The sequence below is a fragment of the Gopherus flavomarginatus genome, chromosome 19 (assembly GCF_025201925.1).
Source record: "Gopherus flavomarginatus isolate rGopFla2 chromosome 19, rGopFla2.mat.asm, whole genome shotgun sequence".
NCBI classification, from domain to species: Eukaryota; Metazoa; Chordata; order Testudines; family Testudinidae; genus Gopherus; species Gopherus flavomarginatus.
This window is the reverse complement of record NC_066635.1, coordinates 12,800,405-12,817,633: the sequence shown is the minus strand read 5'-3', so window position 1 is coordinate 12,817,633 and position 17,229 is coordinate 12,800,405. Positions and strand designations below refer to the sequence as shown.

General features: G+C 43.2%; 2 protein-coding genes across 3 annotated transcripts; both read left to right on the top strand.

Annotated features, from left to right (window-relative positions):
• Positions 1-3,995: 3,995 nt before the first annotated feature.
• On the top strand, positions 3,996-6,378 carry NUPR2 (nuclear protein 2, transcriptional regulator). Of its 2 annotated transcripts, none has more exons than XM_050929545.1 (2): positions 3,996-4,395; positions 4,952-6,378. In XM_050929545.1, the coding sequence occupies exons 1-2, from the start codon at positions 4,001-4,003 to the stop codon at positions 5,055-5,057; spliced, it is 501 nt and encodes a 166-aa protein (XP_050785502.1). In that variant the 5' UTR covers positions 3,996-4,000; the 3' UTR covers positions 5,058-6,378. The 2 variants fall into 2 exon arrangements, 1 of the variants encoding a protein (XP_050785502.1); XR_007770429.1 differs by lacking the exon at positions 3,996-4,395 and adding an exon at positions 4,402-4,807 and having other exon boundaries at positions 4,952-5,140.
• A 1,672-nt stretch (positions 6,379-8,050) lies between these two features.
• CHCHD2 (coiled-coil-helix-coiled-coil-helix domain containing 2) lies at positions 8,051-11,784 on the top strand. The gene is made up of 4 exons (XM_050929543.1): positions 8,051-8,211; positions 9,273-9,519; positions 10,694-10,850; positions 11,416-11,784. The coding sequence occupies exons 1-4, from the start codon at positions 8,162-8,164 to the stop codon at positions 11,424-11,426; spliced, it is 465 nt and encodes a 154-aa protein (XP_050785500.1). The 5' UTR covers positions 8,051-8,161; the 3' UTR covers positions 11,427-11,784.
• The last annotated feature ends 5,445 nt before the right edge of the window (positions 11,785-17,229 follow it).

Genomic DNA, 17,229 nt, shown 5'->3' with positions numbered 1-17,229 from the left:
TTTATATCAATGGGGGAGAAGAGATCCCCATTGATATCAGTGGGAGAAAAGGATGGGATCCCTGCTGTAATACCAATTGTGGTGGGAGCTGGCAGACTGTAATCCCAGACCATCCTCCCTACATTGGCTCCCCAACAGCTTTTAGGCTGGGCATACCCTGCCAGAGAACAACCCATTAACATCACACCCAATTTTGTGAACGAAGAAATGTAACCCAACAGATCTATCGCCTACTCAATTGCCAGTTTTGTTTTATAATAAATGCTGTTGGCAGAACCAGACAAAGTGCATGAGGACATGGTGAACGGGCACATGAATAATACTGCATGGATATGAGGGGCAAATGGAAAACATCATTATGGGGGTAGCGCTTGGGGGGGTAGGGCCTCAAGGTGCTTCTAGATTGGCTCTAGATAACTAGTGTTTTTCTTCCAGGAGCCATGTTGTTTCCATAAACATCCCAAACAGCACTAAAATGTCAATAGACAATTCCAAACTCACTTTAAGAAATTAGTTAATAGATGCTCCATCCTGCTCTCTTTGAAGTAAATGGTATTTGTGCCATTGACCTTGGTAGGACAAACCATCAGTGGGTTTTATCACATGCATCTCCTTTTGAAGTCTCCTTTATGCTTTAGTCCATTTAGAGAAGAATCAAGAAAGGTACAAGGTTTACCATTGTACTTAAGAACAAGTACTTCCATTAAGCCTTACTGTAATATATCAGAGGTTATGGAAGAAGGAAAAGGGGGGAAAGGATAGGTATAGGACAATAATCTTAAATTGTGTCTAAAAACCATCAGTGATTTGTAGATTCTTTTCCTGGTAATCTGCAGAACTAAACATTTTGAGAATCAAGCAGTAGGGTGATTAAGGAGGAGAGGAGATGGATTCATGAGAATATGTTTTCTTATGAATTAACGTCCTAGAACAAGATAGTCTAGAAAATAAGGTTTTTTGGCAGGAGTAGTTTCAATACATCTCTGGTTATAGTTCAAGAAGCCAGCTAGAGTCTTTGAACTATAAATATAAAAGAGGTATAACAGCAGAGTCTAGAATGAGCCTTGCGCTACCATAAGCACCATCCACACCCACTATCTTCCTGCATATTTAAAGTACAATCACAGCCCACCTATCCCCCTACTCTCTTGAGCTTTCAGGGCTTGCTACTAGCTAGACATACTAACAGACGGTAAGTCAGTACAATATGAGCCTCTGTAGCATTTCCTGAGGAACAAGAAACAACAGAGCTACACAATGGCAGCATTCATTGCTCAAATGACGCCATTAGTGCCTCTTTTGTTCTATGGAACAAAATCAATACACAGAAACACATTGTGAATTTATTGTAGCAAAGAGAAGAGATGTATTGCTCAGGACTCATAAAAATGTCTTAACAATAAAAAAGGCTGTTCTTGGTCTCTAACAAGGGTTTAAGCTTAAATAAATGTCTATTGCTGTCGAGGCTCTAATTTCTACTGGCGTGGTGAAAAAAAGTCTGGTTGCACAGAAGAGATAATAAAGGTGAGGTGTGGGGGAACAGAAACAACCCTATCTCTTGTCTGGCAACAGTCACATTTCTGAAGTTCAGCCTCCAAGTACAAAGTCTCCAGTCAAGAATATTTTTATGTATAATGTAAGAACCCAGGCCGTGCCTAAGAGGTGCTTAGCACCTTAAATTCTCATTAAAGTCACTGAGCATTGAGGACACAACTCTTCACAATAGACATTGGGTACAGGACTGGGTCCTGAATTTTTACTTCAGGTGGAACACAATTTGTTTTTGCTCTGTCAACTTTTGAATGATGCTTTCCATGTCAATGGCTGATTTATAGAGGATGTTCTATTGGGAATCACCACGGGCCCAATTTAGGAGAGAGAATTCAAAACTAGTTCCAAAATTTGAAATGACTACTATCTTGAATCCAAATTCTGTATGAGAACCTATAGAAACACATGGAATATTTTTCATATAAATACAGCACAGCAAATATTTTTCAGCCTAGTTAAACTGGCAGCTGAAGTAATAATATCTTAAAAAATTATTAAAAATATTATTTCCTGGCTGACAAACAAAACCAAAAAACCAGGGACATTTAGGGAAAGATATATGTCATGGAGATCTTGACAGAATGGAAAAAAGTCCAGGAAAAAGAATGACAGAGATTCAGAAGTTGGAGGAATTAGCTTCTGAGACAATAATAAAGTTCCAGATCTGAAAACGGTTTCACATAGTCCAATTGATTAAAAGAAAATCTTGCAAACAGTTTTGTATAGTCCAATAAATTTAAATAAATTATTTGTGCTGTTTATTTGTTTTATATATCACACTAAATGGGCAGGTTACCTCACTGATTTGCTTTTATAAAATATTTTGTTGCAATATAAGCGATCTGTTTGTCTCCTCTTTAATACGGGAATTAACAGAAATTACATCCGTGATTCAAGCTGTGCTTCAGACTAATAATACTTTACAAGCTGATAATACTAATGATGTGATCATGCAGAGAGAGTATCACTAGTCAGAGAACAGCAACATCATACATAACAATGCTGAAATAATTTCCTAGCAGTATTTAATGTAATTCTAGTCTTTTGCACATCCCTTACATAGCAGCAAACAACTGAGGAAAAGGAATGACAAATTTTCTCTTCTGGTAATTATTCCTCCTTGGACTTGAGCATTAAGTTATAATGTTGCATGGTAGAAATCATATTAAATATATGAACTTCTGAATGCTTGCGTACAATATAAATAAGAGATATTCCTGCCTGCAATGGGAAATAAAGCTATTTTAGATTTTGCTTTTGGCTGATTCCCTCTGCCACTTGGAAAAACAAAACAAAACAAAACAAAAACACAACAACTACTCACAAACACAGGGCCCAATCCCAGGTTCATTGACTTCAACAGGGGTCCTTCTGTTTACTTCAGTGGATATTAGCTCAGGCCCCTAATTGGGGAAAAAACTTTCCTACATTAACTGAATAAGTAGGGATCAGGAAATCAGAGGGACAAATTTATCTATGGTGTACATATACTTAGGTTGTTGTAAGCTCTTTGGGGCAAGGACTATCTTTTCATCATAAATTTGTAACGTAGCTATGGATCTTCTATTATACGTGTAAACAACTAATCCTTTTTGAAATCTGAATAAGCTTGCTATCTTGTGGCAGCAATATCCACAGGTTAATTGTGCTGTCTAAACAAGTATTTCCTTTAATCAATTTTAGGTATATTGCCTTTCACTTTAATGTGTATTAAGTATCTAACAGAAGTGCCCAATTTTCTTTTTCTAATGCCTTTCATTATCCTTTTTACATCTGTCATGTCCCCTCTCTGTACTAAAAAGTCCTAATCCTTTTGATCTCTCATTTTTTTGCCACCTATCTGTGAAGCTCTTCTTTTTCTAACATATCCCAATCCCATGGTGGAGTTGTAGTGATCCTGTGTGCCAACAAGGATGTGCATTGGGCAAGAGAGAGCCTCCCATTCTTTGTATACAGGGGTCCCCTTTGTATATAGGCTTAGGGGGGGTAGGAGCCCCCCCTTTTTTCTAGATAGACAAAATGAGTGCTCCCTTTGTATATAGAAGTGGAGTGCAGGGGACAACCCCTTGCAGATATAGATTTGTGGGCAGGAGACACCCCCTTTGGGTATGACTCTGCTGTACAGGACACTTTGTATATAGACTTGGGGGCAGGACCAATCCCCCTTGTGTATATATCTGGGGCAAGGGACATGCCTCTCCGCGCATAGGCCTGAGAAGTGAGAGGGGGAACCTTTGGCATAGGCCTCTGTCGCCATAGCAACTGTACAAGCCCAGGGGCCGGGAACCTTCAAAGAGGGCGCAACATGCTCTATGACGCAACAGGAGGGGTGGGGTTTATGGTGAGTTAGAGCCCGCCCTCCGCGGCAGAGCCAATGGGAAGGCGGAGCGGAGTGTCCCCGCCCCCAGGTGGGCGGGACAGCGCTCAGACAGAGCCGGGCTCGGCAGGCATGGCAGTGGCGGGGGTCTGGGAGGAGTGGGGCCTGGGTGCGGCTGGGCCGCAGAAGGCAGCGCCCCCTGGGGCGGAGGAGGCCGAGGCCCGCTACGATCCGTACGAGTGGTACAACGTGCGGGAGTGGAGCGGGCCGCGGGGCCCGGGCTCCGGCGGGAAGGGCCGCAGCCGCCGGGAGAGGGAGCTGCGCACCAACCGCCACCTCCCCGCCGGCCACGAGAGGAAGATCGCCCAAAAGCTGCGCAACAGCCAGGCCAAGCGGCGCCGCCGGGAGCAGCGCGGGCCTCGCTCCACCCGGGCCGGGAGGCGCAGCGCCAGGGCGAGTTACGCGCTAGGCCCCGGGGGGGCGGGGGGGCGGTGTGTGTGTCCCCCTTCACCACCCTTCCCAAGGAGGTGACCTGAGTGCTTTACACACACACACCCCCCGAAACCCCTTTGCAGCCACCACAACACTAGTTATTCTGCCATACCCACTGCACACCCAACTCGCTGTTGTGGTGGGCGAGCCCCAAACCAGGGGTATCCCCTCTGAAAGCAACCCAAGGTCCATAATGTTCCTTCTCGCCCTACTCGGCTTGTAAGCGTCTTGAGATGGGGACTTTTTGTTCTGTTAGGACAGCACCTAGCACAGAGGAGACCAGGGCCAATGACTAGGACCTTTAAGCTATGTGGTAATACAAATAAATAATAATGAGCGTTAAGACTAACTGCAGTGATAAAACTTCATCGCCTCTCTATATGCTGCTCTTTCGCCCTCCTACTTCGAAGCATCAGCACGTGCAGCCCAAGGAGCTGCCTGACCACTGTAAATATTTTTGGGGGAGGATGGTTTTGTGCTGATTACAAAGGAAGAGGGTTGGCTTACCTCGTGTTTAAATGAAACTGTGAAATGTCACACAGTAGCTGATCATGTAACTAAAAGAGAATGTTTTGTGTCCATTTCTTGCAGGTTGAATAGCCGACCGGATGTTAAACATCTTCCCACATTCCAACTGCTGTTCCCCTTAGAAAAAGGGAGCCCTGTTCAGGAATGCTATGCAATGGGATTTCCTTAACCTCACCTGCTGCACTGCTTAAATACCATGTCTTGCAGGACAAATAAGTGAAACTTTTTTCAATAAGACCAAGGTCCTTGGTACTTTTTTTGCCTCATCTTGTGTTATTTTATATAATGCCAACAGTATGCTAAGAACTTTACAGACAAATATGAAGCCAGGTTTTGTGTCTTGGAGACTTTACATTTGAAGGCACTACAATCATATCTTTTATTATGGATGCTTGTGCCCAGGTGAAGCTTCATTGAAGTCAGGGTTCCTTGCTAGTAGATCCTGTTGCAGGGTCCACAGATGCCTGCTTTAAGTAGTCTGGTTGAACTCATGAGCTTACTCAGGTGTGTAAAACTTTGCAAGATTGGGGCCTTAAATCTCAGGGTTGTTGATTAAAGCCTTGATTTTACATGATCATATGTGCAGGTGGATCTCTTGTACTCACAAAGAACCCAGCTGGAGTCAGTGTGGGCACTGGGATCCAACTGCACATGTGAGTTTGGAAGATCAGGGCTTAAGTGATAGAGTTGTGATTTTCAAAGCGGTATAAATTAGGGAGGTTTTAGGCATGTAATGGGACACCATTACATGAAATCAAGGGGGTTGTTTTGTTTTTTTTAAAGGGGATTAAAGTAGTTTCAAATATTTTTTTTTTCACTATTTTCAAAAATATCTCTGTCCCTTATTGCTGTTTGAAAGACCCGTACAAATAGGGGAAACAGACTATGGCCGCTATCGTGCACGTGCTTAATTTTACTGACATGAGCAGTCCCATTGTGTACCATAATAAGGGCTACTGCTGTGCTTAAAGTTACGCACGTGCAATTACAGTAGCGGCAAGAGGCTCTCATCAGGATCAGAACTCTATTATGCTAGATGCTTCACAACTGCAACAGGCATTGTAGATATGGTTCTTGCTCCAAAGAACAGGCACCTGCGTAGTCTCACAGTGATTTACACAGGCACATAAAGTTGTGAGCAGAGATGTTTGCAGGCTCTAGGACCTAAAATACAGGGGTAACTACATATTAAGTGGTATAAAAACCACAAAATAAACTGAAATATATGTTCTCATCAAGTTCTATTGATCTTAAGTGTTGTAACCACAGTAAATTAACACACTTTTATCTAGTTTGTATTAAGTATATCCCTTTTGACTCCTGTTAGGGCAATGTTGGTGTTTTTCTTTGTTTCTAAATGACTGGTTATGTATATTGGCATTGTGCTGTACGTACTACCTTTTTATATACTGGTTAATTGTAAATAACATTTCTAATGATAGCTGTGTGAATATATGTAAATAAAGGTATTATTGGCTTATTTTAAAAAATGGCTTTTATTGTCAGTAAAATCACACAAGTAATCTGATTTGGATCATGGCAGTTTTTGGGAGTTGAGTTCTATCAGTTCCCCTGCTGCTCTTAAGATTGTTTTTTTAAGACTTTAAATGAGCTGTGTGTGGGTAGACAGCTGTTCCTGCACACAACTCTGTGTGGAATCATGGTCATAGATTTTCTGATCAATAGTCGTTTTTTTTACTTTCTAGACAGTTGTCTAATATGATGATAGGTCTCCTCTGTATGCAAAAATGACACAATTATGCTTTTTGGGAACTGGAAATTAAATATGGATTAAACAGAAAATGTTAATTGGGGCAGTGAGAAATGAAATAAAGGTAGAGGGGGGAGATGTCTGCCACTCCTGATTGTTTATTACCACAGTGTTATAAAGTTGGAATTGATGCATGCTCTAGAGAACAGATGAAATTATTGACAGATCAAAATTTGGCAATAAATTTAATTGAATAGTATAATTTCTCACACATGCTAGGCCAATCACAGTTTAAAAGAGAGAAAAACATTTAGGACTTTAGCTGAACAGCTGTGAACACGTGTTGTATTACAGGATGCTTTGTGCGAGAATCTGTACCCAAATAAGTTTTTGGAAGTCGTATTTGTATAGTACTAACATGTTTCAGACACATGAAAAAACCTTTCACGTTCAATATATTCAATATATAATAACTAATTTAAACAGACTCTATACAACAGCATTCACAAGACTCTGTAATTTGATTGTAGATGGTTCCACTCTAAGACTTTCCTACCAAATGCATTTATTGGATCTGTAGTCACTTTACTAATTGGTTTCCTCTGAATATTTGTTATTTTTCATTCTCTTGGCTTGAATTTTGAATAGTGGTGCTGGTGAGGGACATTAACATGAGATGTTTTTACTATTATTAATTCACATTTCTATTTTGACAGCACTTAGAGGTCTCCATCAGGAGTGGGGCCCCATTATGGTTGCTATACAAACAGATACATTAAGTTCTTTATCATTCTTCTACCATTTAAAACTGCCCATTTATAACTAAGATTTCTCCCCGTAAATGTCAAGATCAACTCTACAGGTACAGTGACCACCTGTTGGTCACAGGTTCTGACTGTCCCAGTAGTTGCATTTGACTTCCCAATACTGCCGCCAGTTCATTGACATCCATCAGCCTAGAAGAAGAGTCTTAACCAAGGACGTGGGGCAGCCCTAGAACATCCTTTCTCCACCCAGCAGGGCTTCTGTGGGGATACAGGATAGCTCTTAAGGCTTAAGCTCTTAAGATACCAGCAGAGCCTCATCACCCAGTGGGTCCCTCCTCACCCAGCCTGGCTGGGAGAGGGCGGCTGATCCGAGGGCAGGTTGATGGGGACACTAGCAGAGTCTCCCATCTATGGCAGGTAGGGTGACCAGACAGCAGGTGTGAAAAATAGGGAGTGAGGGGGTAATAGGATCCTATATAAGAAAAAGACCCAAAAATCGGGACATCTGGTCACCCTAATGGCGGGGGGTGGAGACTGGGCCAGAGGAGCCTTAACAAAGAGTGAGCACAGAACCCCCGCTGTTGCTGAGGATTGGCCCCGCCCTCTATGCCAGGCGCGCGTGTGACATCATCAGGGCGCGCCACTGCTGGAAGCCCGGTGACCTTCAAGGGGGCGGAAGCGGAAGCGGCGGAGCGGTTCAGTCAGGCTCGCGGCCTTCGCAGGGAAAAGAGGGTACAGCAGCCGCCGCCGCTGCCGCAGTCCCGGCCGTCAGCGAGTCTGCCTGCAGCCGCCGCCATGCCGAGGGGCAGTAGGAGCCGCACGTCCCGCATGGCGCCCCCGGCCAGGTGAGCGGGGGCGGGGGCGGGGAGTCTGGAGGGCGCTGAGGGAGGGGGGCTGTCCCGTAAATCTCACCTTGTCTCCCCAGGCCTGGCAGGGCGCAGCCCCCCCCCCCCCGGCGCTGTCACACTCAGTTACGGCCCTTGCGAGGATCCGGGGTCACGAGCCGGGGGCTTTCACGCGAGCGTGGTGCGCGCAGGGCAGCGGGAGCTCTGGCAGAGCGGCGGGCGGGTGTCCAGTGGGGCCAAGGCCGGCGGTACCGGACGGTCGAAGGCCTCGGTTATGTAACAGTCTCCGTTCTCTTCTCCTGCAGAGGGAGGCGTTGTTTGTTGAGCGCTGTGGCCTTGTCGAGGCGGTAAATGTTTAACCCGCCTAGAAACGGTCCGATTTGTAACCGGGTTGGGTCGTGTCTTAACGGTCGTGAACTAAACTAGTTTGTGGCGCCTACAGGATGGACGGGCTGTGGATTAGCCTTAGCAAAACCCAACTGGCTCTGGTTTGAAAATCCACGACAGGTCCATTACCCCACGGTTCACACACTTGTTCTTTTCATTCGTATTATGGGCAGAGGGTCTGAATCTCATGTACCCGCTTGTGAAATCTTTATGAAGTTCTCGAAAAGGGGACCTAAGCCTAATGCATGAACAACTCTGACTTGGCCGTGTCTACACTACAGGAGGGGGATCGATCTAAGTTATACAGCTTCAGCTACGTAACTAGTATAGCTGAACTCAAAGTTCTTAGATCTTCTGACTGCAGTGAAGACACCGCAGTGAGTCAATGGCTGACGCTCTCCGGGTGACTCCGCTTGCACTTCTCATTCTGGTGGAGTACCGGAGTTGACGAGAGAGCGCTCAACGGTCAGTTTATCACACCTATACTAGATGCAATAGATGGATCACTGCCCACCGATCAGGCAGGTAGTGTAGTCAAGCCCTTAGTATTGCAAGACGTGCATGTGGTATAAACATTACAGGTATTCAAAAACTCAGCTTTTAAATGGGGAGCTTTTTCTAAAGGCTGGTGGCTCTTTTATTTTTTTATTAATTGATTTTTTTTTCTAATGCAGTCGTGCACCGCAAATGAGAGCTGCATCCCCACCCCCTGCAGCTCGTGCTCCAGTACCAGCACCTGCCCCTGCATCTGCGGTGGCATCTCCTGCACCAAGGCAGCCTGGTCTGATGGCGCAGATGGCTACAACAGCTGCAGGAGTAGCAGTAGGCTCAGCTGTAGGACACACGCTGGGTCATGCCATGACCGGAGGATTTGGTGGAGGAAGCAGCTCTGAAGCTGCAAGGCCTGACATTACTTACCAGGTACATGGCTTGATATTGTATATTAAGTCAGCTATGTATGAAATGAGAAACTTGTAAGGTGAGCCATAGTGACTGACGGTATAGGCCTAATGATAGCTTAATGCATGGAGATGGTATATGGGGATACATGCATAATTATATTCTAGTATATTTATCTTGCAAAGCAGTTACCGCCTTACCATTTATGAAATGTACTTCAAATCAAACTTCAAATAGTTTAAATGGGTAGTATCATGTAGTGATGGGTATACTGGGTTTAGAAGTGACTGGCTCTTGCCACCCCATGCCACAACCCCTCAAAAAAAGGGTGTGTAACAGATATGCTCAGGCAAATCTAATGCCTTTATGGTTTGATTGTTAGATTAGCCATCAGAGTAATAAGATGTTAAGGGTGGAAGCTTTGGGAGTATTCAAGCATTAGCTGCCATTCTAGGATTCATTAAGAGTTTGGGATGAAGGTCTGAAATATTTAGCTGTTGGATTTGTGCACAAGAGAATTTCCGTGTGGTGCTTTTCACTCAAGTACAAAAAAGACTAGCTTGATTAAGATGGTCAGCTAGAGGCTAGGTGTAAAGCTCAGATTCTGTCAGCTGCGTTTGAACATCTCATCTTGTTCTGCTTTTGTACCAAATTCTTAATCTTACTGAAATAGACTGTAGAGAATTATGGATCAGCCTTCCATTAATGCCCTTTCTGATCAGTTTTCTTTAAAATGCAGACATAACTGCAATCCAAAACATTAGCTCATTTATCAAGAAGTCTCCTAAACATAAAGGGGACCAGGAAAATACCTTAATGTTTTACTTAATTTAAATTGACCCCTATTCACCAATGTGATGCTTGGGACCAGGCTTTTTTGGATACTCTTGTCCCTGTGTTGTGATTTGAATCCGTTTAGGGACAGTTCTTACGTTGCTGAACTCTGGATGGAAATCCTAAATTCCTAAGACTGGGAAGACTCCCTTTGACTTCAGTGGGGCCAGGATATTACCTCTAGTATTTGAAAGTTGCACAGCTTCCAAAGGAGCTCCTGCCTTCTTCACAGGGGAAGAAATAAGCAGATATGTACCTATTGTAATAAGTCCTCTTAGTGTGGTTCTCTGTAGCTAGAAATCTTCATCAGTGTTCACTTTTTCAAATATGTGAATTTGTGCTTCTGTGGCTTCCTTTTCAGGAGCCTCAAGCAGCCCAGCCTGCATACCAGCAGCAGTCCCAGTACCCCCCCTGCCAGTATGAAATGAAGCAGTTTTTGGAGTGTGCACAGAACCAGAGTGACCTCAAACTGTGTGAGGGCTTCAGTGAGGTGTTGAAGCAATGCAGGTTTGCTAATGGTGAGTAGCTTACTTAGTTGTGTGTAGTCTGGTACAGACTTAAATCAATAAGATTAATTATCGCAGGAACTGGATCTGTTCCTAGTCTGTCAGAAGTGGACAAAAACCAGCATGGTACTTGGTAATATCCATTCTGACTTGCATGTCAGAGCCCCCTGTAGTCATTTCCGATGCAACTGAAAGAATGCACAAAAGCTACTAATTTGTTTCTTCCTTTGCATGTCCAAGTCTGAAATTAAAAGTGGACTCCAAAGGAGTGGTAACTCAAACTTTACAGAGCTTAGCATAGCTAGTACAAGTGCATTTATAGTTCTTGTCTAATTATGGGTGTTACTCTCCATCACACATCTCTGCTGCTATGCTTTTTATTGAGGAGAAATTGCCAATTGTGCAACAGTTAGTCTACGCAAGCACAGTTGGAATGTGAAACCTAGTGAGCCCTAATGTCACTGAGTAATTAAGTCTTCCTGAATCATACAAAGCAGATTGTTCACTACCTGTGGATTAAGGGTTTTCTTGGCATTAAAATTTATCTTGTCACTAATTCTAACTGTTTAATTTACAGGTTTATCCTAATCAAATTCTACAGAATGAAGAAGCTGAAAATGAGCATTCAAATATCTAAAATTAAAAGATGCTTCAGTAGTACACTTCTAAAGTCTAAAGCTATCTGTGACATCTTGTTAGTTCATATATTCACAACTGAATGCCCAAAACTTAGAGGGGCCTTTTGATTTTTCTGCCACATTGATAAACATGCTGGATTGTAACAGGATAGTTCTAAATGAGAGATCAGGGGAGGGAGTTGTATAAGATTCTGAAGATGGGCAAAATATTTCAAGGGGCCTAATCAAAACTAGTTTTCTGCTGATTACATTGCTGCAGTTGTGTAAATGTGAGATCAAGACTAAATAAAATTATCTCGATGTTTGAAGTGTGTCTAATGAGCCTGTGAATTAAGAGTTATCACTTTCTGTGGGAATAAGATGTGGAAATAGATCTTTAGGGAAACACCCCTCCTATGTTAGCCTAAGGACAGTGTTTTCAGGAGAATTTAGAGCACACACATATGCCCTGTTTATGCTGATGAGCGTTCTTGAAAGTCTGGTCCCTACTAAAATCCAGGACCTCTATCTCAGAAATGCTTCCAATTCCACTTGGAGGGCCAGGTAGACAGGCAGAGCTTCAGCCTCTCAATGCGTGGATGAGACGATGGTGTGGGGAGGAGGGGTTTAGATTTATTAGGAAGTGGGGAAGCTTTTGGGATACGGGGAGTCTGTACAGAAAGGATGGGCTCCACCTAAACCAAAGTGGATCCAGACTGCTGGCACTTAACATTAAAAAGGTTGCAGAGCAGTTTTTAAACAGAGATGGGGGGGAAAGCCAATTGCTGCAGAGGAGCACGTGGATCAGACAGAGACTTATCTTGGAGAGTCTATTGATAGAGCTTCTCTGGGCTTTAGTCAGGAGGAGAGGATGAAATATGGGCCAGATCAGATGAGAAACGTTCACAAAAAGTCTGACACGTCAGAAAAGGGCAGTCAAATAAACAGTGACAAGTTTTTAAAGTGCTTGAACACAAATGCTAGAAGTCTAATAAAATGGGTGAACTAGAATGCCTTGTGTTAAAAGGAGGATATTGATATGATTGGCAACACAGAAACCTGGTGAAGTGAGGACAATCAACGGGACACAAACATTCCGGAGTACAAAATATATCGGAAGAACAGGACAGGTCATGGGGGAGGAGAGGGGAGGAACAGCACTATGTGAAAGAAAATGTCGAGTCAAATAAAGTAAAATTCTTAAATGAGTCCACATGCTCCATGGAATCTCTATGGATAGTAATTCCATGCTCTAATAAGAATATAACAGTAGGGAATCTATTATCGACCACCTGACCAGGATAGTGACAGTGACTATGAAATGCTAAGGGAGATTAGAGAGGTTATCAAAATAAAGAACTCAGTAATAGTGGGGGATTTCAGTTATCCTCATATTGACTGGGTACATGTCACCTCAGGATGAAATGCAGAATCAAAATTTCTTGACACTTTAAATGACTGCTTCTTGGAGCAGCTGCTACAGGAACCCACAGGGGGAGAGGCAATTCTCAAATTTCGTCCTGAGTAGAATGCAGGATCTGGTCCAAGAAGTAACTATAACAGGACTGCTTGGAAATAGTGACCATAATATAACAGTTAACATTCCTGAGGTGGGGAAGAACACCTCGACAGCCCAGTACTGTGACATTTAATTTCAGAAAGAGGAACGATGCAAAAATGAGGTTAGTTAAAACAGAAATTAAAAGGTACAGTGAGTAGAGTGAAATCCCTGCAAGCTGCATGGGCACTTTTCAAAGACACCATAATAGAGGCCCAACTTAAATGTATATCTCAAATTAAAAAACACAGTGAGTGCCGCCGTAGCTTAACCATGTAAAAGAAGCAGTGAGAGAAAAAGGCATCTTTTAAAAAGTGGAAGTCAGATCCTAATGAGGTAAATAGAAAGGAGCATAATAAACACAGCCAAATTAAGTGTAAAAATGCAATAAGAAAAGCCCAAAAGGAGTTTGAAGAACAACTAGCCAAAAACTCAAAAGGCAGCAACAAAATGTTTAAGTACGTCAGAAGCAGGAAGCCTGCTAAACAGTGGGGCTCCTGGACGATCGAGATACAGAAGGAGCACTTAAAGACGATTCAGTCATTGCAGAGAAACTAAATAAATTCTTTGCTTCAGTCTTCACAGCTGAGTATGTTAGGGAGATTCCCAAATCTGAGGAATTGTCACAGATTGAAGTGTCAGAGGAGGTTTTGGAATTAATTGATAAACTCAACATTAACAAGTCACTGGGACCAGGTGGCATTCACCCAAGATTTCTGAAAACTCAAATGTGAAATTGAAGAACTATTAACTATGGTTTGTAATCTGTCCTTTAAATCTCCTCCCAGGCCCTACTCCTACTTACTACTCCCCAGTTTATACATCCTAAGATTACACTACCCCATTTTTGGCACAGCATCACTCTGGAGTTCATGTTGAGTTGCTTGTCCAATATGACCCATAAACCTTTATCGGAGTCACTGCTTTCTAGGAAACACTCCCTCAATCTGTAGGTATGGCCTGTGTTCCAATGACTAAAAGATAGCTAATGTAACGCCAATATTTAAAAAGGGCTCTAGAGGTGATCCTGGCAATTACAGACTGGTAAGTCAACATCAGTACCAACCAAATTAATTGAAACAATAGTAAAGAATAAAATTGTCAGACACATTGATCATCATAAGAGTCAACATGGTTTCTGTAAGGGGAAATGTCCTACTAATCTATTACAGTTCTTTGAAGGGGTCAACAAACGTGGACAAGGGGGATCCAGTGGACATTGTGTACTTAGATTTCCAGAAAGCCTTTGACAAGGTCCCTCACCAAAGACTCTTATGTAAATTAAGTTGTCATAGGATAAGAAGGAAGATCCTTCCATGGATTGAGAACTGGTTAAGAGACAGGGAACAAAGGATAGGTATAAATGGTAAATTTTCAGAATGGAGAGGAGTAACTAGTGGTGTTCCCCAAGGGTCAGTCCTAGGACCAATCCTATTCAACTTATTCATAAATGATCTGGAGAAAGGGGTAAACAGTGAGGTGGCAAAGTTTGCTGATGATACTAAACTGCTCAAAACAATTAAGACCAAAGCAGAATATGAAGAACTTCAAAAATCTCACAAAATTAAGTGATTGGGCAACAAAATGGCAAATGACATTTAATATGGATAAATGTAAAGCAACGCACATTGGAAAAAATATCCCCAACTGTACATACAATATGATGGGGGCTAATTTAGCTACAACTAATCAGGAAAGATTTTGGAGTCATCATGGATCATTCTCTGGAGACATCCACGCAGTGTGCAGCGATAGTCAAAAAAGCAAACAGGATGTTAGGAATCATTAAAAGGGGATAGAGAATACGACTGAGAATATCTTATTGCCCTTATATAAATCAATGGTATGCCCATATCTTGAATACTGCGTGCAGATGTGGTCTCCTCATCTCAAAAAAGATATATTGGCACTAGAAAAGGTTCAGAAAAGGGCAACTAAAATGATTAGGGGTTTGGAACGGGTCCCATACGAGGAGAGATTAAAGAGGCTAGGACTCTTCAGCTTGGAAAAGAGATTAAGGGGGGGATATGATAGAAGTATAAAAAAATCATGAATGATGTGGAGAAAGTGGATAAGGAAAAGTAATTTACTTATTCCCATAATACAAGAACTAGGGGTCACCAAATGAAATTAATAGGCAGCAGGTTTAAAACAAATACAAGGAAGTTTTTCTTCATGCAGCGCACAGTCAACCTGTGGAACTCCTTACCTGAGGAGGTTGTGAAGGCTGGGACTATAACAGCGTTTAAAAGGGAACTGGATAAATTCATGGTGGTTAAGTCCATTAATGGCTATTAGCCAGGATGGGTAAGGAATGGTGTCCCTAGCCTCTGTTTGTCAGAGGGTGGAGATGGATGGCAGGAGAGAGATCACTTGATCATTGCCTGTTAGGTTCACTCCCTTTGGGGCACCTGGCATTGGCCACTGTCGGTAGAGAGGATACTGGGCTGGATGCAGGGCCGGCTCTACTGTTTTTGCTGCCCCAAGCAGCGTGCTGAATTGCTGTCTCGGATGGCGGGGGCAGTCCATGTGCAGTTAGGGTGGCACGTGTGTTTCCGCGGCGGCGGCAATTCAGAAGCAGCGTCTGTCTTCAGCCGGAAGACAAAAGCTGCACCACTGCGGACAGCTGAACATAGAAGCTGCCGCAGAATTGCCGCCGCTGCGGAAACGTGCGTGCCACCGTAACGGCACACAGACTGCCCCCACCATCCGTAACAGCAATTCAGTGTGCTGCTTGGGGTGGCAAAAACAGTAGAGCCGGCCCTGCATCCAGCCCAGTATCCTCTCTACCAACAGTGGCCAATGCCAGGTGCCCCAGAGGGAGTGACCCTAACAGGTAATGATCAAATGATCTCTCTCCTGCCATCCACCTCCATCCTCTGACAAACAGAGCCTAGGGACGCCATTCCTTACCCATCCTGGCTAATAGCCATTAATGGACTTAACCCTGTTATAGTCCTAGCCTTCACAACCTCCTCAGGCAAGGAGTTCCAGAGGTTGACTGTGCGCTGTGTGAAGAATGTCCTTTTATTTGTTTTAAACCTGCTGCCCATTAATTTCATTTGGTGGCCTCTAGTTCTTATATCATGGGAACAAGTAAATAACTTTTCCTAACGCACTTTCCCCATCTCCATTCTGCTATCCTTGAACAAATACGCTTCAACTTGATCAGCTTGTGTTTAGGCTGTAGGAAATGTATAGCTATGTAAATTGTTACGGTGCGGATGGAATTAATGTTGGATACTATTTTTGAAATAAAGTGCAAGGATGCATGTAGAGATGGGGGAAAGTTTGATAAGGTCAAGAGAGCAGTGCAACAGTTTGCATAACGGCCTGGGTAAGAATCTTTACCACTTTGTATCTTAAAGGTGCCTTTGTAGCCTGAGCACTTGCTCTTGAACCAAAGCAGAGATTTTTCTCTTCTCTCCCCATCATGACTTCACATTTTAGCCTCAAACTTACTTCTGTAGAGGTTTCCTAGGAATTCTGTGTGGCTTCTCCCAAGGGAGCCATGGTAAGAATAGCCGCAGTAGTTTAAACAGCGTGCATAGAATCCCAGTTACAAGGAACTGAGCAGATGTACTGCAGCCAAGGAGCTGAGACAAGAACCGGGAAAGGCAAAGCTGGCAGGTGACCCATTTCAGGAGTGGAGAACAGAAGGACAAGAGGGTCAAAGAACCCTCTCAACATTCTTATTGAGTATGTACATTAGCATAAATGTTCAGAACTCAGAGGGGGAAGCGAGCACGAAGGACCAAGGCGGTGAAGATGGGGCTTCTGCCTTCTCACCTTGTTACTATTCTTATCAAATTGGCTTTAGCTTAATTACCTCCCACTCCTCTGATAGCACTTCAGAAACATGCGTGCTGAGGTTACTAGTCCTTTCTATGCTCTGTGCGTGAATCCCATAAAATCTTACCTAATAAAAGTTGTGAATTGGCTCCAAATGCTTAGAAAAAATACTGATCACTTACAAGAAACTACTCAGCCTGCTATTACAATTCAGTAACATGTAGGAGACCCAGGAAAGCACTGTTACCTATTGAATGGTTTCTGATCCCTTCAAGAAAGGGTCATTCATGTTGCTTTCCCCAATCTTCCGCTCCTAAACAGAAATTAAACAAATGTTGTGGCAACGTACGTTCATGCCTGAGGCTCTGGCATTGCTTCCAAGTCACACTGCAATTTATTTTTGGCTTTGCAGCCCTCACACGGA